Source organism: Macrotis lagotis, chromosome 5 (genome assembly GCF_037893015.1).
Source record: "Macrotis lagotis isolate mMagLag1 chromosome 5, bilby.v1.9.chrom.fasta, whole genome shotgun sequence".
Classification (NCBI taxonomy): Eukaryota; Metazoa; Chordata; class Mammalia; order Peramelemorphia; family Peramelidae; genus Macrotis; species Macrotis lagotis.
Window position 1 is genome coordinate 56,906,474 of NC_133662.1, and position 24,459 is coordinate 56,930,932.

The following is a 24,459-nucleotide window of genomic DNA, read 5'->3' on the forward strand; positions in this document are numbered from 1 at the left end:
TTTGAGCCTCACTATTTGCCAGGAAGTGATTGCCATGATCTTAGGTGTTTTTTTTTTTTAATGCTACATTTCAAGCTTTTCATTCTCTTCTTCTTTCATCTTCATGAGGAGGTTTCTTAATTGTTCATTTTTTGCTGTTAGAGTGTTACTGTCTGCATATCTGAGATTATTTATTTCTTCCCACAGCCCTAATTCTAGCTTTTGATTTGTCCAGTCTGGCATTCCACATGATGTACTCTGCTTATGAGCAAAATAAATAAGGTGATAATATATGGCCTTGTCATACTCCTTGTGACACTGACATCCTCAGGAGTCAAATATATATAATGATCTGCTTCTCCTGTCTCTTTGAGGACTTGCCATTTTGTTGTAATATTCACAATCAGTGAATTTATTGTATTCAGAGGGGCAGAAGTAGATTTTTTTTTCTTTTTGGAAGTACCCAGGTTTCTCAATAATCCAGTGAATTTTTGCAATTTGACAGTTCCTGACTCTGAAAACTAGCCTGTACTTCATTCAGCTAATTCTTGGTCCTTATCTTGCTGAAGCCTAGTTTACAGAATTTTAGACATAACCTTACTGGTTGGTGAAATGAGTATAGTTGCTTGGTAGTTTGAATATTCTTTAGCATTTGCCTTCTAAAGAATTGGGGTATACACCAATCTTTTCTAATCTAGTTCCCAGTGTTCAGTTTTCCAAATTTGCTGCCATATTGAGTGGCATTTTGGCACCATCATCTTTTAGGATTTTAAATGGCTCAATTGGAATTCCCTTATCTCCACAATCTTTATTGTTAGCTATACTTTTCCAAGACTCACTTTATTCTCCAGGATGTTTGGTTCCAGCTTAGTAACCACTGCATTGTAGTTATCTATGATGTTAAGATCTTTTTTTGTAGTTCTCCTTTGTAATCTTATTGCCTCATATTAATCATTTCTACTTCTTTTAAATCCCTACCATTTTTGTTTTGAAACATTCTCCTGATACTTCTTTTTTTGAAGAGGTCTTGGCTTTCATTTGATTTTCTTCTTTTTTTTTTTTTTGCATTACTCTTCTAAGAAAAAACTTCTTATTCTTGCTATTCTCTAGAATTTTGCATTTAGTTGAGCATATCTTTCCTTTCCTTTTTTACTTTTCCTTCTTTTTTTTTGGAGTACTATTTTTCCTACTTGGATGCATATAACAAATTTTAACATTTTTACAAATTTTGATTTTAAATTTTCTCCTTCCATCTCTCTGAGATGGTTGCTTTCTTTCTTTTCTTGGCTATTTGTAAAGCTTTATCAGGTAACCATTTTGCTTTCTTGCTCTTCTTTTTTTTTTTTTGTTTTTGTTTTTTTGTTACTGCCTCTTGTACATGGTTCTTCAGGTATTCATATCAGATCTATCCCTTAAATCTGTTCATCAATTCTTCATATTCATAAGGGATGTTATTTAGCCCATACTTGTATGTTCTTTTTTTTTTCTTTTGCAAAGCAATGGGGTTAAGTGGCTTGCCCAAGGCCACACAACTAGGTAATTATTAAGTGTCTGAGGCCAGATTTGAACTCAGGTACTCCTAACTCCAGGGCTGGTACTCTACCTACTGCGCCACCTAGCTGCCCCTATACTTGTATGTTCTAATTCTTTTCCTTTCTTTGTTCTCTCTCTCTCTCTCTCTCTCTCTCTCTCTCTCTCTCTCTCTCTCTCTCTCTCCCTCCCTCCCTCCCTCCCTCCCTCCCTTCCTTCCTTCCTTCCTTCCTTCCGAGTATGAATTTTGAAATAAGAAACTCATTATTATGAGCCACAGTTAGTTCCTAGTCTTATTTTAGCTGACTCTCTATCTTTGACTGCAAAGTATATAACTGGTCTGATTTTGGTATTCACTGTCTGGTGATAGCCATGTGCAGAATTACTTTTAGGGTAGTTGAAGAGTGTTTGCAGTATCTAGCAAGTTATCTTTTAAAAAAGCCCTATTAGTCCCTGACCTGTTTCATTCTGTACTCCAAAACCAAACTTATTCCAATTATCCTTTGATTTTCCTGCTTTGGCATTCCAATCCCTATGACGACTGTGACATCTTTACAGAAGATGTAGGTTTTCAAAGAACTGATCATCTTTGGTCTCTTTGACATTACTGGTTGGAGCATAGACTTATATTACTGTTATGTTGAATGGTTTGCCTTGTATTCAAACAGCTATCATTCTATCATTTTTGAGATTTTCCCTCAGTACTGCTTTTATTGATTATAAGGGCTACTCCGTTTCTTCTAAGATGTTTTTGCTTGCAGTAGTATATGTAATGATCATCCAAATTAAATTCATCTATTTTCTATGTAAGTTCACTGATAGCCACAATGTCATTGTTTAATCTTTCTGGTTTTTTTTTTGACCACATTCAAAATACCTTGGTTCATAGAGCTTACAGTCTAGATTCCTATGCAATATTGATCTTTTCATCATTGGATTTCCCTTTTGTCCTCATACATATCCACAGCTGAGCTTATTTTTGGCTTTGGCCAGTCCGCCACTTCAATCTTCTTTGCTCTTCCCAATACCTTCTGACTGGAGGTACTCAGCTTTCAGAGTCATCTCTTTTATCATTTTAAAACTGTCCTTGGGATTTTCTTAGCAAAGATAGTTGAATGATTTGCCATTTTCTTCTCCAGTGGATCACTTTTTATCAGAACTCATCACTATGTCTGGTCTGTCTTGGGGCAACCCTATTTGGCTAGCTTATAGTTTCACTGATATAGCAAACCCTCCTCCACAGCAAGGCAGATGATCCTATTGCAGGCTTTTGATGATGACCATAGACTCTAAAAGTTAAACAGAGCCATTGAAGTGATCTTTTTCATTTTCCATTAGAATTGCTCTAATAACCTCTTGGTTTTATCTCTTCAGTCTATCTTTCTTCCATAGGTAAGAGTATGATTCCCTGTGTGGTTAAAGGGAGAGAAGGGAGGGGGAAAAAGGGAAGGAAGAAAGGAAAGAGTTTGGATAGCTCCTACTGTTCACAGATTGTTGTTTGTCCCTTTTCCTTGAAGAGGACCATGGCATCAGGAAAGTGCTGTCAGGACTTGCAAGTGAATTGATTTTAAGTGGGGCAGGGTATTCCTTACCAAGGGGTACTCTCATCAGAGGAATATAAATTTTGCTCACTGAAACTTCACAAGATCCCTGCTGGATGTCTTTTTAAGGACTTTGCCTCTAACCCAAATCACACTAGCTTTCATTGATTGGCCAATGATAGGTCCCAGTCCAAGCCATACTTGGTCATTGTTTGAGCTCTCTTGACTCTGAGTGTCTAAATAGCAATTATTTCTGCTCTGACCAGAAACCTGAAGGATCTTCCCTTCCCAGATTGATTTTTTTTCTTGTACTAGGTAAAAGAGGACATTCTTTTTCTCATTTCTTATCTAGTCTTAATCACTGCATGAGCAATTCTTCAGACAAAGTGAGACCTGGCAAATACCTTTGCTTAAAAAGGCTAAGGTCTCCCACTGCATCCAGGGCTATTTCCAGTTGTCCTGATCTATATCTTGCCAATGGACCCAGATGACTGGAGGAGAGAGTGAGACTGGTGACTTTGCACACTTAAATGCAGTTCACCTGCAAATCATGACATCTCCTTCCCGATGTCTTGATCTTCAGAAACTAAGGAGAAACAACAACAACATTTTCCTTTCTATCATGCTAGTACCAGATTAATCTTCATGAGATACTAAACTGCTTGTTCTCTCTGGTAGCACATTTGCAACTACAGTTCATATCCAAATAAGCTTTATATGGCCCTAAACATTGAGGCAGCAATGTTGCCCATTTAATTAGCTCTTGTTCTTCAATTCAAAGCAGCAGAGATCATCTTAAACTCTAATGCTGTTGACATATACTAAGAAGTCCCCCCCCCATAGCTATTTCACTTCCTAATTAAATTTTACTTAGATTTTACAAATTGATTTTCTCTTTTTAAAGCACGTACCTACTGATTATAAGGGAAATTTGGCTCAGAAGTATACTGTATCACAGTCAGAATCCAGATTGGGCTTTATAATTTGTCAGGGATAATCAGAATGGGTAATTAAGAATGAGCTGTGTTTGTAACCTCTCTGGGCTGCCTGATTCACTACTTTATTGCTAATATAATCATTTCATTTTTGTACTATAGTATTCAACATTCTTGTTAGTAAAGAAAAGGATATAAGAGAAGTTCTTGATAGATTTGAGAAGACCTGTTAACTGATTACACAAACATGGGTGGTGAAGGTGATGCTGTTACCATAAAGAAGGAAGTTTAGAAGAGGTTTACATTTTTGAATGTAAGATAATAAATTTTCTTTGGATATGAATTTGAACTGTTGGTGGAACATGCTATTTTGAAATCTGTCACTGGCAGTTGGTGATATGAGACCTAGCTCAGGAGAGGGGTATTAGATTTGGAGATCTGGTAGTCATGACCACAGAGATGGTTTTGAACCCATGGTGAGAGAGAAATTTGGGAATATATTCATAGTTAGAGATTATAGTTTAGGTATAGCTTTAGGAAGCAGCAGTCACTAGTAAGGTAACTAGTATTTTTTCTGTCTCTTGACATCTTTAACTCAAGTACAGAGTTTATTTCTTAGAATCTTTGCATCATAAGAGTAAGAATGCCTCTGAACTCTAGCCCAGCTCTTTAATAACATTAAGGAATTTTAAAACTGACAGTTAAGTGACTTGTTTAATATCACACAATTAGGTAGTGATATAATTGATAATAGATTGATAATAGAGTTCAGTCTCCTGATTTTGTGTTTGGGCCTTTTCTCTAGTTTGCAACCCCCCCCCCCCCCCCCATGAAACTTTTGTCCTCCATACTTAAAGAACTATTTTTGTTGCTATCTTATAAAGCTGTATTAGAGTTATTGTGCTTCAAATAAAAATTTAAAGAATAGCAGTTTTTCTTATTAGAACAGAACTATGTAGTATTTGTAAACAATTTTGAATTACTCCCTTACTGCCTTTTCAAATCTTAGCTAGAGTAGGAGGTAAACTGTTATGTTAGATAGTTTAAAAAAACACTTATTAAACTATTCATTTGGAGGGAGAGCTGCACACAATAGCACATTGCTTCAGCAGATACCTTAAGAAAATGAAGAAATAATTTTTTCCTTTCATTTTTCTTCCATTTTTAAAGCTACAAACTGATCAAATACCCTTTAAAACTCAAGCTTTTGGGAAAAATCAAATATATTACACACCTTTTAAATAATGTTATTTTCTTCAAGAGCTTATATTAAGATCTACTACTCAAAAAGTTATGAGGAAATACTTTTCCAGAATAAAACTGATGCTATTAGAAAATCAGTGGGTTACAGTTGACTAAATATGAAAGAAGAAACTTTGTTGAATTTAGAATTTAAGTAATTTAAGCTTCATTTAATCTGAGACCAGTGATAGGAAAATGTTCTAAATCCCATTTGTTAGGATTTCTTTTGGAATGCTATTACTATATTTAGTCACAGTTTTAGCTTGTTAGAGGAAATATAATGAAATTTCTGGTTTAAATGAAATATTTGAAAAGTTTTAGCTTTGAATTGATTTTAAAATGGTAGACAATTTTGGCTAATGTTTTCAGAAAAGAAAAAAATCAGAAAATTATTTAGATTTCTGAAGAACAATTTGGAACCTTTTTAGTTTCTTAACATGTTTAAAATATGTTTGTAATTTCTATTTACTTGCACTGAAATTATATTGAAAATCAGACTTTATAACCTATAGAAATAATAAATTCTTTCTTTTTTGCCTTTTTTTGACTTAGGTCCACGATGGGCTTCCTGGAATATTGGCGTTTTTATTTGCATTCGATGTGCTGGAATTCACAGAAATCTTGGCGTCCATATATCCAGGGTCAAGTCAGTGAACCTTGATCAGTGGACACCAGAACAAATACAGGTAAAGTTTACTTATTTTGTAATTTAATGCTGCTTATAAAATTGATTATAATAATATTAATAATATTTGTATAACTGTTTCCAGGACATATGTAACATCTGAGAACTAACATTAAAAGTTATAATTGAAGTATGTATTTCTTTTTTTTAAATTAATTTTTATTAAAGATATTTGAGTTTTACAATTTTCTCCCCATCTTACTTCCCCCCCCCCCCCCCCCGAAAGCAATCTGTTAGTCTTTACTTTGTTTCCATGTTATACCTTGATCCAAATTGGGTGTGATGAGAGAGAAATCATATCCTTAGAGAGGAGACAAATCTAAGAGGTAACAAGATCAGACAATAAGATAACTGTTTTTTTTTTTTTCTAAATTAAAGGGAATAGTCCTTTAACTTTGTTCAAATTCCACAGCTCCTTGTCTGGATACAGATGGCACTCTCCTTTCCAGATAGCCCAAAATTGCTCTCGATTGTTGCACTGATGGAATGAGTGAATCCATCAAAGTTGATCATCGCCCCCTTGTTGCTGTTAAGGTGTACAGTGTTTTTCTGGTTCTGCTCATCTCACTCAGCATCAGTTCATGCAAATCCCTCCAGGCTTCCCTGAAATCCTGTCCCTTCTGGTTTCTAATAGAACAATAGTATTCCATGACATACATATACCACAGTTTGCTAAGCCATTCCCCAATTGAAGGACATTTACTTGATTTCCAATTCTTTGCCACCACTAAGTATTTCTTTTTGAAAGAACTTCTTCTTGACCTAAAATCTAACTGCATAAATATGTGTAGTAGGATTTTTGATGATTTTTCTGTATTAAATTTTACTAAAGTTAAAAGTGATTACCACAAATAATAAGTCCACCTCATTTGCTTTCTGTAAGAAATCTCTAAGAAGAAATAGTTCAAGAATATTGTATTTGTTATACTCGTAAGTCAAGAAATTCTGTTTTTGTACCTAATATTTTCTCTATACCCCTTTTAATGAACAAAGCAGAATAGTATATCTCATTCACATTCATAAACAAAGATTTTATCTTATATAATTTTGTGACTTCTGACTATATTTCAAATTTTTGAGCCCATCTTGTTGGAGGGATAACTTGAGACCTGTTTACTTTAGATTTTAATAACCTTGGTATAATCTTCATTATCTTTTTATGCTTTGCAATAAAATATTTTCTTTTGTCTTTAATAATGTAAACAACTGTGATATTTCAGATCAGTAAAGATTTTTATTATAGCACACCTGCTATGTGCATTGTATTACTTGAAGATACTACAAATTTGTTTTTAAAAGTTGGGGGAAAGATTAAGAATTCATTTAAATTGGTTGTTATTTATGCTTGATTAGCATTGGCACAACTACAAAAGGAGACATTTTTAAACCTGGGATAATTAATACAAACGGCATGGTCAAATTATGCAAATTTTAATCTTGAATTTATCTTGAGGTCCATGGAGATTTTAGGGAAAGAGGTAGACAAATTAGCTTTTTATTTGGTTTGTTTTCTTGTAAACTTCTTCACTTTGAATTTTCTTTCTTTCATTTCACTGAAATAATTTTTAAAGATCACCAGTAATCCCCTCATTTTTAAGACCAGTGACCTTTCTCTGTATTCATTATTTCTCCTTATGTTCTTTCTGTATGACTTTTGCTGTTTGTCCTTCTCCAGTCCTTAAGGTTCATTCCTTAGTCTTCTGTTATTTACCTTGGAGAAATTATGCATTCTCATGACTTCAGTTATTATCTAAATCTAAATCACCAGCCATGAAAATTATTCCAGAGTCTTTACTTGCCTCCTGGGCTTCTTTAGTTTTATTTTATAAAGGACTGTAAGATACTCATGTCATCATCTCAACAAACTGCCCTCACCCATTTCTCTGTGTAGTTTCCTAATTTTCAATCACTCTTTGTCCAAATCTTGGTTATTTGACTAAGAACTCTTCATTATCTTGACCCTGTTATTTCCTTTAATCATCAAATCCTGTCAGTTTTTCCTTTATAATGTTTCCATCTTACTGTTACTATGACTACTATTAGTTTGACCTTTAACATCTATCTTGCTCTGATTTTTTACAGTAACTTTCTAATTGGTTTTCCAGTTTATTAAATTGAACATTTCTATTGTACTAGAAGAAGGAAAGCCAATTTCTAGAGGGTTTTTATCTACTAAAATGTTCTATGATGCATGTTCTCAGTCTAAGCATATGATTATAAAGAGAATTTGAAGAAAAAGAGAATCATGCCAGGCCTTAAATATCCAAGGTAGTATTTAATGATTCTGCTGTCATCATATATCATCTTTTAAACTCACCCTCCTAGTCAATTCTTCATTTCCTATAAGCTGCATATAAAAGTTATTGACATTATATAGTCAAATGATGTAAAATAGTATTACTCAACTAGATCACCCACTTTTCTCACTAGAAATTCAAATCTCATAAAAATTGAAAATTACTCTAACAGGATATTTAGAAGAGTGTGAAACAGACACAGGAGGCAATTCCAAAAGAAGAGCTCTAGAAATTTTTGAGATTGGACTCCTTAAGTGAAAATGAATTAATTGGTCCTAGTAATGAGAATTTTATTATTTAAAAATATATAAATTATTTTTATCATTTGAAATTAGATGACTTAGTTGACAGAAATACCATCTTCTCTTTCAAAGAATCAGAAGGAAACTGCAACTTTTACTAAATTCTTGGGCAGAAACTAATATTAAAGTCAAATCTTAGAATTTTGAGAGTTATGAGGAGCCTCAGAGGTCATCCAATCTAAGCCTGTTAACTGAAGCATTCACGGTTGTGTTGTAGATAGATAGTCTAAGAGCCAGGCAGACAGTAAGTCCAAGTCTCCCATCTGACAAATATTGGGTGTATCTCTGGCTAAGTCACTTAATCTTTCAGTTCTTTGGAAAACAAAGTTGGACAGAAACTAACCTGCATTTGTAGAAGAAGTTTGTTCCTTAATGAAATGAAGGAACTCCTTCATCCAGGAGTTCCATATATTTGTGTATTTATTTCAAAGAAATATACATGCTGGGGTGGCTAAGTGGCACAGTGGATAAAGCACCAGCCCTGGAGTCAGGAGTGCCTGGGTTCAAATCCGGTCTCAGACACTTAATAGTTACCTAGCTGTGTGGCCTTGGGCAAGCCACTTACACCCCCCCCCAAAAAAAAAGAAATACACATGCTCAAATAATTAAATAAATTTGTAATTTTTATTTATCATGAGTCTAGTAAGATGCATAAAAGAGGTAGAAGAAAACCTGCAGTTCTGGTTCTTGAGTTTATACTTCTGTTGTGGAGACATGATCTACTTAAATGAACCAACTAGAGTTTAATAGACAGCATATAATAAAATGCTAGATTGTGCAGTATTGACTAAGTGCATTAGAGACTCAGAGAAAGGAAAGATAGTCTTGACCTGAAATTTTATGGAATGGGTGACTCTATAATAGGATGTTAGGAAAGAGGAAGGACAAGCAAGGCTTAGAGACAGGCATGATTCATGTACATGACAGTACAAAGGTCACCATGACCTAAAGTTTCTTGTTGAAGTACAGTGAAGAACAAAGTCAGATAGATTTACTTTATGATAGCACTAAGTTAATTGGATGAATTTGAACCTTATTTATTAGGCAGGGCTAGGGTTTAGTTCTTTTTTCTTATTTTATGAAATACAGACATATGCTTCAATTGTTATCAAAGTAGTATAGCTAGTATATTGAGTATATATTTGAGTATATGTTAATATATAAAACTTTGAGTTTGAGTATAATATTGAATATAAGTTAATATATAAAACTTTATATCAAGAAACAAGATAACCAAATATTTAGAAAAGATAAAAGTTACTTGTAAGAAGAATTCTGAACCAGCAAATCTAGGTACAAATAACAGCATTGTTGTTGAGGTAAAATAAAAAGTAAAAAAAAACCTGAGAGCCGCTGCCACGGCGCAGCTCCCGTCCACCAGCCAGCCCGCCTCTCCGCTTGCCATGGCACTGCTGTACTCCTACCTCCTGCTCTACGGAGCCGCCTCCTTCCACCTGGGCCTCGGCACCGCTGCCGCCGCCCGAGCCAGCTCCTGGTGGACCCACGTAGAAATGGGGCCTCCCAACCCCATCTTGGGAGTGACTGAAGCATTTAAGAGGGACACTAATAGCAAGATGAACTTGGGAGTTGGGGCCTACCGAGATGATAATGGGAAGCCCTATGTTCTTCCAAGCGTGCGCAAGGCAGAGGCCCAAATTGCAGGGAAGAACATGGACAAAGAGTATCTGCCCATCAGAGGACTGGCTGAGTTTTGCAAGGCATCAGCAGAGTTGGCCCTGGGAGAAAATAATGAGGTTCTGAAAAACAAACATGTCACTGTACAAACTTATTTCTGGAACTGGAGCCTTGAGGGTGGGAGCCAGTTTTCTGCAAATTTTCTTCAAATTTAGCCGAGATGTCTGTCTTCCTAAACCATCCTGGGGAAATCATACCCCCATTTTCAGGGATGCTGGCATGCAGCTGAATGGCTATCGCTACTATGACCCCAAGACTTGTGGCTTTGACTATACTGGAGCTATGGAAGACATTTCAAAAATCCCAGAACAGAGTGTCATCCTTCTGCATGCCTGTGCTCACAACCCCACTGGAGTCGATCCTTGGCCTGGAAAGAAATGGCATCTGTGGTAAAGCAAAGGAAACTCTTTGCCTTTTTCGACATGGCATACCAGGGCTTTGCCAGTGGAGATGGCAACAAGGATACCTGGGCAGTTCGCCACTTCATTGAGCAGGGCATTAATGTCTCTCTCTGTCAGTCATATGCCAAGAACACGGGCCTCTATGGTGAATGCGTGGGAGCCTTTACCATGATTTGTAAAGATGCTGATGAAGCCAAAAGGTTAGAATCCCAGTTGAAAATCCTGATTCATCACATGTATTCCAACCCCCCTCTCAATGGGGCCTGAATTGCCACCACAATCCTTAATAGTCCTGATCTGAGGTCTCAATGGCTGCAAGAAGTGAAAGGCATGGCAGATCGCATTATCGGCATGCGGACCCAGCTGGTTTCCAACCTCAAGAAAGAAGGCTCCTCCCACAATTGGCAGCACATCACCGACCAGATTGGCATGTTTTGTTTCACAGGCCTGAAACCTGAGTGGGTGGAACGGCTGACCAAGGAATTCTCCATCTATATGACAAAAGATGGCCGCATTTCTGTAGCAGGGGTCACATCAGGCAATGTAGGATACCTTACCCATGCCATTCACCAAGTAACCAAATAACTCTCCCTGGTGAGATGGAGCAGAGACAACCTTCGCACCTTCAGACTCTGCTGTTTTGAGATTCAGAAAGATGATTGAGCTGACAAAGATAGGAGTGGTGTGAGATCTGTGAGTAGCCTAAAGGCATCTGAAACTACTGTTTGGAGCACTCCCCAACCCATCCTCCACAACTTTTTCAAAACATTTTGTGTTTACAGTAAACACTACCAAAAATCCTGCTTAAAGATCAGAATTTCTCTCCCCTTCCCCAAATCTTGGAATTACAATATTCAAGAACTTTAATTTAGGTAATAAATGGCACATAACAGAAATCTCTGAGGTGCTAAAAGCTGGCAAAGAAGTCTTGTTCAATTCTAACTCCCTTCTTTCACTGGACTCCTGGGACTGATGGAGACTCCTTGGATCGCAGGGCTTTTGAAAACCATAGGTGCTGTTGTCCAGCATCCTGGCTTCAAGAAATAACAGAAGAGAGGTGGCTGTTGGCCATTGAACATTGAAGACTAAACTTTACCCTCCTCCCCCATGTTTATTGCTTTCCGTCCCCAAGTCTTCCCTAGTTTCTCTCTCTGCCTCTGCTTGAATTAACCTTCAGACCCTTCCTATCAGGATGCATATACATAGAGAATTAAGTAAAATAGAATTTGAGAAATGAGCGTGTTCTCTCCTCCCCTTTCTTAGCAAAAGATGGAGGAGGAGAATTTGGTAAACTAACTGTACTTTGATCCCATCATGGTAAAATTTTTAATTGTCCCCCTTATTACCCCCACCCCACCAGACCTCATCTGTGTGGTTGTGTAATACGTAGCCTTTCTCCTGAAAAATCTGTCCAGGCCAGTCAGTCCTTGGAGATGAGTATTTTGAGCTGTGGTTGTAAGCTTCTCTGTGTTGCGTTCAAACTCCAACCTTTAAGAGATCATCCTCCAATGTAATCACATAGGCTTTTATGCAGCCTGGTTTCTCTGTTACAATAAAATTGTTGTAGATTGGGGGAAAAAAAAACAAAACTGAAAGTGTAATTGTACTTTGTTCTCTTTAAGAGGATCTTAAGTAAACCCTTAATACATGAGACCACATTATTATATGGCTATTTTTGGTGCATCTGTAACTAACAGCCTTTAGATAGGTTTTAAGATGGACTTATATTACCATGGTAACATTGCTAATTTTGCTTCCCTCTCAATGTAACATGCTGTCTTCATTATTTCTCATATTACCAAATAAAAGGAAGGCAAAATATTACCTATATTTAGAGGTACATTGTAGAAAATTTTGTTTTCAAATTTTATTTTCAAAAAACATAATTAAGCTAGTCACACAATAGATTGTCAGTAAATATATATGTGTATGTAATATCTCTGATTTTTTTTCCACTCCATTATAGGTGTTTTTTAGCAAAAGAGCTTATTTACTTTTTTTTTTTTTTTTTTTTTTAGGTTTTTGCAAGGCAAATGGGGTTAAGTGGCTTGCCCAAGGCCACACAGCTAGGTGATTATTAAGTGTCTGAGCTTGGATTTGAACCTAGATACTCCTGACTTCAGGGCTGGTGCTTTATCCACTGCGCCACCTAGCCACTCCGCTTATTTACTTTTTAATAAACTTTTTTACCTCTGACTTTGTGAGCATAATTTACTTTTAAATGGGTTATAAAGCTTTACTCTGTAGGCATTTACCCAATATTTACCAATATTCAAATTTTTGATAAAAAACAGATCAAAACCGAGGTTTTAGAGTTGGAAAGAACCCAAAAGATAATTGAATGCAATCTCTTCATTATGTAAATGAGGCTATTGAAACCCTGGAAAGGTTTAAAGACTTGTGAAGGTAGTAGGTGCTGCAGTTAGGATCCATACCTAGTTGCTTGTTCTACATAAAATACTCAAAAGCTATATGTCATTGCAACAACATCTACCCAAATGAAAAGCTTATGTATTAAAAACAGCCATTTACAAAAACAAAAAAAGTAAAAAAATAAAAAAACTCAAAAACCAATCATTTATTTTAGGTGCTTACTTTGTGCTGGGTACTTTGCTAAGTTCCAGGGATATCAATACAAGCTAAAAAATAATAATCCTTGTCCTCAAGAAACTTACATTTTTGTATGACAAAAGAACAGACAAAAGGAATTGAAAAGTGGGTCAAGGCTGTGTTTTTATTTAAATTGATATTTTATTTTTTCCAATTATGTTATGAAATTTTTTTCTTTGTTCATCCACATGCATATTTGTTACTTAATTTCCTTCCACCCTTCCTTCCCATCCTCCTCCTCTCAATGGCGAACAGTCATGGGAATATTGTACATGTACATTTGTATTTACCATTTTCACATGTTGGTCATTTTATGTATGAAGAATTTGGACTAAGGGGAAAAGAAAGAAAACCATGAGATAGGAAAGAAAAAAACAAGAGAAATGTTTTTAAAGTGAACATTCACATTCTGTAGGGATTTTTTTGTTTTGTTTTTGTTTGGTTTGTTTTGTTTGGATGTGGATAGCATTGTCCTTAACAAGTCTCCCTGAGTGATCTTATCTCTCTGAACTGTTGAGAGGAGCTGCATCCATCAAGTTTATCAATTCACAATGTTATTGTTAAGTAGAATGTTCTCTTGGTTATGCTCCCTTCACTCAGCATCAGTTCCCATAATTCTTTCTGTGTTTCTCTAGAGTATGACTATTCATGTTTTCCTATAGTGCAATAATACGCTGTACTATATGTGTGTATCTCTGCTTCAAATGTGTTTCTTGTAAACAACATATTGTAAGATTATGGTTTTTAATCTGTTCTGCTATCCTGCTATCCACTTCAGCTTTATGGGAGAGTTCATCCTATTCACAGTTGATTACTAAATCTTTATTTCCATCTATATTCTTTCTCCATTTGTACTTTTCTCTTTCCTTTCCTCTTATTCCTCCTCACCAATATTTTTCTCCCTTTTCCCTTGAATTTTTTTTTAATTTTACTTTAAGTTTACTTTCCTCTTATACCTTCACATTCCCTTTTATCAGTCCCTTCTTCCCTTCCTTACCTTCCTCCCTCCAGCCCCCCACATGAACTCATGCACAAGCACACTCATACACATACTTGTCTGTAAGGGTAGAATAGATTTTTAAACCCTATTGGTTTATTCCTTCTCTGGGCCAAATCTCCCTTTTTTCTTTCCCTCTACTATAATAGATCTCTATGCCTCTTTACTTGGTATTATTTATTCACTAATGCCTAGCCTTCCCTAGTATAGTATAGTATAGTATAGTATAGTATAGTATAGTATAGTATAGTATAGTATAGTATAGTATAGTTATAGTTATAGTTTATAGTATATTGTATAGTCTTCTTATGTTTGTTTTAACCGTGTCTTGCACTTACAACCCTTTGTCAAAATATACTCCGTTTATATGACCTGATAGAAGTGCTATCAAAGTGTAATCAATCAGAAATTTATTTATTGATTGATAGGCAGCATTGCTTCATAGTCATTAAGTACCTCCCCCCTGTCTCATTAGAAATACATTTCTCAAGAGTGGTGAATCACACCAAATTATAATCAGTTTATACCTTATCCCTTTTCAAGTATCTTCCATGGACATCCAATCCTTATGAGCTAGAACAACATGTCAAATCATTTCATGAACAATTTGTAACCCCCCCAAGTGTGTTTCCTCCAATTGTAGCCAAAGCTTCAAGCAAAGCATATCTCTTCATGATGTTTTCAAGTTTAGTCCCCATAAGGATAATCTCTCCTCTGCCTCCAACTATAGCCCTACAGTCCTCCCCAACCAAAGTAGTAATTGCATTTTCTCCCATAGTTCCTTTAGCACCCCAATCATAGTACTAAAACCTTCAAACTAAAGTATGGGTTAAGATAAGATCACTTTATAAATCTCCTTAAGTCCAGCCCTTCTAAGTATGCTCCCACTCTCTGCCCCTATTGTATTATAAACCTCTAAGTATCCAGTAAAATCACTTCTGATTTAATTATGTATAGAGCTTCTAAGTACTCCAAAGTACTGGGATACCCTCAAGGTCTCCCTTTAGAACTTTAGGATTGATTGTAAAGCATGGCACAAGACCTCTCAGTATGACATGCTCTCTTCAGAGAATGTGCTGAACTCTGTGAGCGAGGCAGAATTAAAGTAGCTCAAAAGAAATGTGAGATAAATAAATTTAGAGTAAAAACCCCAGGTGTTAACTTGGGCTCTTTGTGCCAGACCTGTGATAGAGCATTCTGAGCTTGTATTGGTGTGATCATCTATAGTCTGCACTGCAATTTGTCTCAAACATAGTAATGTCATTTTTGATCTTTAATAATAGAAAGACAAGAACCTACCATATCCGGAAAAGTTACAAGTCTTATCTTCCCTTGTTAGGGTTTTAAACAATTTTTTTTACTTGATTGTTTTTATTCATTTCATTTATTTAGACCTAATTCATCAATGAAAACTCAATACAGGCAAAAATATACAGAGGAATTTAAAATTGAGGCCTAGCTTCAGAATATGAAATACTGGTAAAGTTCCCCAACAGCAAGTTCGGTCTCAAGAGTGATTAGTAGTATGAAATACACACTAAATATTCCTTGAGGTAGTCTTTAACATAAGGTAGAGAGATGGTCATATATTTCACAACTATGGATAATTACTTAGTGGAGACTTCCCCTCCTGATATGCCCCTCAAGAATGAAACCAAGTCCACAAAGTCAGCCAAGAGTTACATAGACTCCTATATAATGATATTGTAGTGGGAGACAGGAAACAATCGTTCGGTTTGAGTCAGAGGTCCTAAAAGGACACCCCTAAAAGTAACACAAAAAGCACAGGAGAGAAGAACGCAATTAACTGCAATGCTCCAAAGCTTTGGCCCTAAACCACAGTCTAGGGTACTATTGCTCCTGCAGACTTCCCTCAATTGGTCTCATTGGAAGCTTCTTTCTTATCCCAGGAGTTCCTTGGTCTTTAATGCCAGTTGCTTGCCCATCTCAGCTACTGTGTCATCTGCCATTCCATTAGTTTAATTGTATCTTTAGACACCGTGTCCTTGGATTTCTGCTGTTATTCATTGCATTGTTCCTCACTTTTCTCAAGGCATCCTTAGTTTTGTTTTGTTCTGTTTTGCAGGCTTGACCAGCATCTCTCTGTGTTCCCTTGTAACTTTGGGAATTGGCACCCGAGTTACTGTCCCATAAACTTCTGGGTTCAGATTCATTCCACTTTCTCTTATGGCCTTCATAACTACAGCTCTACACTCTGGGAAATTGGGCTAATATCAGTTGAGGTCATTTCAGGGAGATTTGGCCAATCTGATTTAGATCAAACTTCTCATCACTAGTTATCACAATTATGTGATTTAGGGACCCTGGAGGGGTCCTTATATTGAAATTTTTGTTGAAATTATCCTTAAGGGCTTCAGCTACAGACTTCATTTCCACATCTACTTCTTCCAGATAGATTATGTCTTCCACCAAGGATGCATTAATGTTGATTCTGGACTGGGGATGTCCTTTACCTTTGGCTTTCTTGGTAGCAAAATGTTGAATCAGCACAGTTGGATAGGTCCCACATTACTGTAGTCATTCCAGGTTACCCTCATATTCCTCAGTCTAATTTCTGAAACAGGCCTTGTCAAGACTGAAAGAGAGTTATAAAAATCTAGGCTGTACCCAACGAAAGCACCTTAGTCCCAAAGCCATGGTTCAAAAAGGTTCTTGAGAAATTACCAGTTGTGGCTTCTGCTGCTGGGGAAACAGGCTTCGGCGCTGGTCTGTGAACACCCAATACTATGCCACTTGGGCATATTCCCTGGCTGTTTGTTCTTGCTTTGAACTCTTGCCTTCTTCATCTCTATTCCCTGGCCTTCATGGTGTCCTTCAATTTTCAGCTAAAGGCCTAGCTTCTGCAAGAAGTCTTTCTGAGTCTTTATTTAACAACTTCTCTTGAATACCATCCCCCTTTCATCCTGTGTATCTTATTTGTACATAGTTGCACATTGACTAAAGCCTGCTTTTTGCCTTTTTAAGATTACTAGTGGTAGGTGTTACCATAGAATGACTAATTAATGCTAGTTGATATGAGTTCTGGAAGCTGAGCAGTGAGGAAGTCTTGGCCTTGTACAGAGTTAGCTTTTCTCAGAAGTTTAGCATTAAAAAGAAAGATAGATGGGGAATTAGATGATTTTGATCAAAGGGTAAAGAAAAGGCAAACTCTTCTGTCCCCCACTGTAGATTGTAAAAATATGAACATGTTTTCCAAGCAGATAGAAAAAAGGCTTGGAAGCAGAAGAGACTGAACGAGCCAGAAGGAGAGATGACTAATTTAAAAAGGTCAGAAAGAAAAAAGGAAGTAATGAAATTAAAGGTGGAGATAAATTAAGATTAGGTATTTGTTGTTGTTTAGTCATTTTCAGTGTTGTCTTACTTTTTCAGGACCCCTTTTGGGATTTTTTTTGGCAAAGATACTAGAGTGGCTTGCCATTTCCTTCTCCAATTCATTTGACAGATGCAGAAACTTTGGCAAACAGGGTGAAGCGATTTGTCCAGGGTTGCACAACTAGTAAGGTCTGAGGTTGGTTTTAAACTTGGACATTCCTAACCATAGGCCCAATGCTCTATCCATTGCACTTCCTAGCTATCATAGCTTTAGTAGTACCTTTTCTCCAATCCAAGTGGAAAGGGGGCAAAGGGGCTTCAGGGTAGCCACATCATCTTTAGAAAGACTGGGATACAATTTGTAGTTAAAAGACAGTGACCACGAAATCAATCAGTCTATCTATCTATCTATCTATCTATCTATCTATCTATCTATCTATATGGTAGAGAGGGAATTCATTTGAGAATCTGGAAGACATGGTCTTAAGTGTCAGCTCTGACCATGTTTGCTTGATAAATGTGGGCCAGAGAATTGTTTGGGGAACTGAGGAATTCAGTTTTGACTTAGGAAACAACTGGTGAACTGTGTTGCTTATGTTTCTTTCTGGGAGTTTCTGATATCAACAAAATTGCAAGTTTCTACCCAAAACATCCTGACAAACCATATTAGTAACTTAATATGGTAGTTAGACTCAGTCTGGATAGTTTTTTTTTCCTATAAGTCTTTCTAGGAGCAGCTATATAGTAACGAGAGACCAGTTCTGGAGTTAGGACGATCTCAGTTCAAATATGAACTCAGATACTTACTAGTAGAGTGACCCAGGGCAAGTCAATTAACCCTGATTGCCCCCAAGGGGAAGTAATGGTAAGGCTTTCTAAAAATATATTACTTTGTTCTGTTTAGGCCTGTCAGTGTCTTCCTTTTTTTTTTTTTTGCAAGGCAATGGGGGTTAAAGTGACTTGCCCAAGGTTACATAGCTAAAATTATTAAGTTTCCAAGGTCACATTTGAACTCAGGTCCTCCTGACTCCAGGACTGGTGCTCTATCCATTGAACCACCTAGCTGTGCCCCATAGACCTGTTAACTTCTCCATCATCCAACTCTATGGAATTTTATAGTACCAATGATTATGTTTTAGTAAAAACTTTCTTAAAAATGCCTTAATGAGAATTGGAATTATCTTTTTGCTTCATTTAGTAATAGCTTGCTATCTTGTCATTTTATTTTCTTGTAAAAAAAAATCAATTTTTTAAAAAACAAAAACCTTTCAGTATGCATTCTTGGTTCCATTCACATTTGTCCCAATTTAATGTTTCCAGTAAGGATTTTCTTAAGAAAGGTAGGGTTGGGAGTGTATGCCAAATAATGATTATATTGATAATGTTTTAACACTCAAGGTTTAAATAAAAAGAACAGAACATGTTACCTTATTGAGACTAGAGATGGTTTCATTTTTTTTTGTCTTCAGCATATAACAGTTCCCTGCATGAAGTAATTGCTTAGTAAATTTTTAAAATTGATTGAATTATGGTGAATCAGAATTGAAGAATAGATAATTCAACTTGTTTTTATTTGAAACAGTATAAGGAAAAGCTAACTTTAGGATAAAAACTTGATTTGTTTATTGTTATTAACTTTTTCTCAATATTCTTGTCTCATAATGTTCTAAGGGTTACATAAGCTACCTTATTGACTGTTCTTTCAGAACTTAAGCTAAATTCCTAGACGGTTTCTGGAGGGAACTCACCACATATTCTCTAGAGATCAAGTAATGATCTATAAGTTTCTAGTATTTATGTTTTACCACTTTTTATTTAGTTTTTTTCTCACTGAATATGATCTAAATGATATTTGACCTGCAGATTTGATCAGTTTAGTAGTGTGAAATTTTTCAGCTCATACAAAATCACAACTTATAGTTGTCTTTGGTTAATTTCCAGTCAGGAAAAATATGTTCTTTGAAAGCTAATTACCTCTAACCAGTAGCCATTAGTTAATATGTTGATATATACTATTCAGTTACGTTTAAAGACTGAGCAACTAAGAAGACTAGTAGTTAATTCCACAGAACCATTATTTAATTATGCAACATGAACTGGGTGTGAGATTTATGTTACTGACCCTTCTTCCCTGTTTCCATTGAGGAAAAAAAAATACCTACCCACCTCCCCAAAATTTATTTTTTGAAGCCTAAGGGAATGGACTCCATAACTAATATTTTCCTACGAGTTCCTGAGACCAAAAATGGTGGCCCTTCTCTTCCAGCAGCTGGAATCCAAAAGATCTTGAAACCAGTCCTGAAAGGCTTGCTCCTATGCAAGAAATCCTGATGGCTTTTGAGAGGAAGATAGAGAACTATTCTGGAAAAGTTCAAGTGGTAGTAGAGGTGAGTTACTGATTTGCAGAATGTGTTTAGGGACTATAAAAATTCATTTTCTGTATTTAATAAGAGATTTAAAAGCATATATGCAGTGAGGCAATTGGAAATTTTAGTCTACATGTTCTAGAGAGCCCCTAACAAATATAAAATAGTAGATGTAGGCACTGTCCCTTTATGTCCCTCCTCCTACTCAAACCTCTGTTCTTAATCTTTGTAAATGAATGCTATATTTGTTTTTAGTTTATTTTGAATATTACGTTAATACATAAATAACAGTACCTTAGTAAAATGTATTTTCTTTAAAAATTTGTGCTTTGAGTTTTGTTTTTAGAAAACAAATGTATTTTCTTTAAAAATTTGTGCTTTGAGTTTTGTTTTTAGAAAACAAATTTTTTGTTTTGTTTAAATGATAAGGTCATGCTAGAAGGTCAACATACCAAGTTGTTCCATAAATATTATAGCTGATCTCTTTGAAATACCGTGATTGCATATTGACAATTTAATAATGAGACAATAAGAAATTTTATGGTCTGGAGGTAACTATATTTGCATGAACATATATGTACTGTAAAATAGCATAACTCAGAGGATAGAATACTGTACCTGAAGTCAAGAAGACCTAGGATCAAATCTTGCCTTTGATACTTAGTAGTTGTTTAACCACAGATAAATTACTTATTCTTTCTGAATTTCAGGTTCCTCATTTGTAAAATGATTGTAGTAACACCTGCAGATGCTACCTCAGAGGGTAGTGAGGTTCAATTAGATGTCTGTAAAATGTTTTGCAATTGTTTGCATACTTTATGCATTTATTTTATTTATTGTAATGGATATGTATTAAAATTAGGATTTCAATTTTGAACACACATGTATCTCTTGCACTTTTAAACTAAATTGTAGGCATTTAAAGTTTTATTAAACAATTGGAGTAAATGCTTACATCTTTTGGCAACTGATACCTTAGAGGTCATTATTATATGATACATACTTAGAAACCTGTCTGAAAAAATTCTTTTCAGCCTTTCCCTCACCTTCAAAGCTGCTAAAACCCAGAACTTTCCTCAACCAAAAATACTGCAACTTCTGCTTTTGATCTTATGGAACCATGGATATAGAACTGGAAGGGACCTTAAATGTCATCTTGTCCTCATTTTTCACACTAGAAAATAGAACCATATACTGTAATCAATCTGCCTAAGGGTACATAAGCAGTAAGAGTCAGAGCTAGGATGCAGACACAGGTTCTCTGCTTCCAAATCTGCTACCCTTTATTTCCTGACAGACGCCTTCTTTCATAATAAGAGGTTTTAATCCAGTGTTTGATATATAGTAGTAGTGCTTAATAAATGCTTATTGACTGACATGGAGCAATATTGTGGAGTTCTTGTCTTAACTCTGAAGAAAGAATTTCCCAAATCATTTTGATGAAAGAATTTTTCTCAAGAATTTGCTTAGCCTGGGGCAGCTAGGTGGTGCAGTGGATAGAGCACTGGCCCTGGAGTCAGGAGTACCTGAGTTCAAATCCAGTCTTAGAGACACTTAATAATTACCTAGCTGTGTGGCCTTGGGCAAGCCACTTAACCCCATTGCCTAGCAAAAACCTAAAAAAAAAAAAAAAAAAGAATTTGCTTAGTCCATCATCTCAGAATGTTACACTGAATTTATAAAGGAACCCACAAAAGGGGAGAGATGTCAATATGCAGAATAAAAGAGAATCTAACGCAGAAAACAGAATTTCAGGAATAAAACCCACATTTTTGCCCAAGTAAGTGGAAGCTTTCTAGTGGTGAAGTTCATGCAGCTGTAAATATCCTTGATCCATAAAGATCTTTTTTATAAACATTATTAATTTCACATACAGGAACTTGTCCCTAGTGTTCATTTGTTAAGGTATATATAGAGTGAATATTTAAATGGTGTAAATTTGATATGTACTTATTCTTTTGTTAACAGAAAACATAGGCTTTTGAATTTATTTTTAATAAATTAAATTTGAATAACAGTTAAATATTTTTGATTAAGTAGCTTATTATACCATAAGTCATCTTTTATCAAGATATATGATCTCTTGCCTACTATTTTTCTTTTTCTTTTAGTCTTGACACATTTATTTTATTTATTTTTTTTGTCTGTCTTGCTTCCAGAGAAGCTATTTTATTTTTTTAATTTATTTTTATTCTCATTTTGTACAAATTTTTTTTACATTAATAAAATGTTCTTGTTTACAAGTAAACAAAATACCCCTCCCCCCATGAATGTAGTTAGACTTGCTTGGGCGAAAAAAGTAAAGGGGAGAGAAAAAAAATTAAAATTAAAAAAAAATAATAGTAATAATTGTAGGTATGGCCAGGTGGCGCAATGGACGAAGCACCAGCCCTGAAGCCACGAATCCATATCCAGCCTTGTAAACCCAATAATCACCCAGCCATGTGACATGCAAGCCACCTGATCCCCACTGCCCTGCAAAAACTGAAAAGAAGAAAAAAAAAGGCCCAAAATAAAATAAAATAGTAATAATAGTAGGGGTGGCTGGGTGGCAGACAGAGCATTGGCCCTTGAGCCAGGAGCACCTGGGTCCGAATCTGGCCCCAGACACCCAAAGATCACCCTGCTATGTGGCCCCAGGCAGGCCACCCAGCCCCACTTGCCCTGCACCCTCCCCCTAATAATAATATCAAAAAATGTGCTTCAGTCTTTGTTCCAACACCAACAACTGTCGTGGGTGGATCACATTCTTTATGATAAGTCCATCACAAAAGTTACTTCCATATTTTTCCAACATTGCCATTGCTGGTCGCAACTCCCTCCTTTCTTATTTCTCCACTACCATGTACTATATTTTCTCTCTCCTTTCACTCTGACTCTGCTGAAGGGTCACTGAGTGGCGCAGCAGACAGATCCCTGGTCCTGGGGCCAAGAAGCCCTGGGCCCCCATACCACCCCTTAGGCCCAGAATCCACCTGGCCCCATGGTCCTGGGCAGGCCTTCCAATCCCAGCCCCTTGCAAGAAGTAAAAAAGAAAATGTGTTATATGTGGCCACTCTCCCCTCATGGTCCATCCTCTCCTCCTTTATTCACATCCCCACCCCTTCCCCCTGCTCCCCCCTCCTTCTTACTCCAGATGTCTATACCCCATTGAGTATATATGCTGTTTCCTCTCCTAGCCATCTCTGATGAGAGCAAAGGTTCCCTCATTCCCCCTTGCCTCCCCCCTTCTATATCATTGCAATAGCTCATTGTAATAAAAAAAATCTTATTATGTGAAATATCTTGGACTATTCCCCCTCTCCTTTTTCTTTCTCCCATTCCATTTCCCTTTTTTTTTCCTATTGACTCCATTTTTACACCATATTTTATCTTTGAATTCAGCTTTCTCCTGTGCTTCAACTATAAAAGCTCCCTCTACCTGCTCTATTAACTGAGAAGGTTCATATGAGTATTATCAGTGTCATTTTTCTATGCAGGAATACATGCAGTTCATCCTCATTAAGTCCCTCATATTTCCCCCCTCTCCTCCAATCTCCATGCTTCACCTGAGTCCTGTATCTGAAGATCAAACCTTCTGTTCAGCTCTGGCCATTCCAAAAGGAACATTTGAAATTCCCCTGGTTCATTGAAAGTCCATCTTTTTCCCTGGAAGAGGACATTAAGCCTTGCTGGGTAGTTGATTTTTGGCTGCATTCTAAGCTCTTTTGCCTTCCTGTATATTGTATTCCAAGCCCTACGAGCTTCCAATGTAGATGGTGCTAAGTCCTGTGTGATCCTGACTGCAGCTCCACGATATTTGAACTGTGTCCTTCTGGCTGCTTGTAATATTTTCTCTTTGACTTGGGAGTTCTGGAATTTGGCTATAATATTCCTAGGGGTTGGTTTTTTGGGATCTCTTTCTCGGGGGGATCGGTGGATTCTCTCCATTTCTATTTTGCCCTCTGCTTCTAGGATATCAGAGCAATTTTCCTGTAGTAATTCTTTGAAAATGATGTCAAGGCTCTTTTCCTCATCATGACTTTCAGGTATTCCAATAATTTTTAAATTATCTTTCCTAAGTCTGTTTTCCATATCAGTTTTTTCAATGAGATATTTCACATTTTCTTCTATTTTTTCATTTTTTTTGTTTTGAAGTATTGATTCTGATTTCTGGTAAATTCCATCAATCTCCCTGAATTCTATTCTTTGTCTGAAGGATTTGTTCTCCTCAGAGAGTTTTCTTATCTCTTTTTCCATCTGGCCAATTTTGCTTTTTAAAGCATTCTTCTCCTCAATGACTTTTTGAACTGTTTTATCCATTTGACCTAAGCTGGTTTTTAGCATGCTATTTTCTTCAGCATTTTTTTGGATTTCCTTGACTAAGCTGCTGACTTAATTTTCATGTTTTTCCTGCACCTCTCTCCTTTCTTTTCCCAGTTTTTCTTCCAACTCCCTCATTTGATTTTCAAAATCTTTTTTGAGCTCTGTCATAGCCTGAGCCCAATTTCTGTTTTTCTTGGGAGTCTTTAGATGCAGGAGCTTGTGTTTCCTCATCTTCAGACTG

The 24,459-nt window shown here is 36.3% G+C and overlaps 1 protein-coding gene and 2 pseudogenes across 6 annotated transcripts in view; 2 read left to right on the forward strand and 1 right to left on the reverse strand.

Annotated features, from left to right (window-relative positions):
• SMAP1 (small ArfGAP 1) overlaps positions 1-24,459 on the forward strand; it is a 274,830-nt gene that overhangs the window by 83,289 nt on the left and 167,082 nt on the right. For 4 of the 6 annotated variants that reach the window (XM_074237307.1, XM_074237313.1, XM_074237309.1 and 1 more), the window contains exon 2: positions 5,780-5,913. In XM_074237307.1, the coding sequence (XP_074093408.1) occupies positions 5,780-5,913 (134 nt within the window). Of the gene's footprint in view, positions 1-5,779; positions 5,914-19,813; positions 19,935-24,459 lie in introns of those variants that run through there. The other 2 variants (XM_074237310.1, XM_074237311.1) reach the window with 2 other exon arrangements.
• Positions 5,831-19,806, forward strand: LOC141523813 (aspartate aminotransferase, mitochondrial-like; annotated as a pseudogene).
• Positions 16,116-16,872, reverse strand: LOC141523815 (ribosome-recycling factor, mitochondrial pseudogene; annotated as a pseudogene).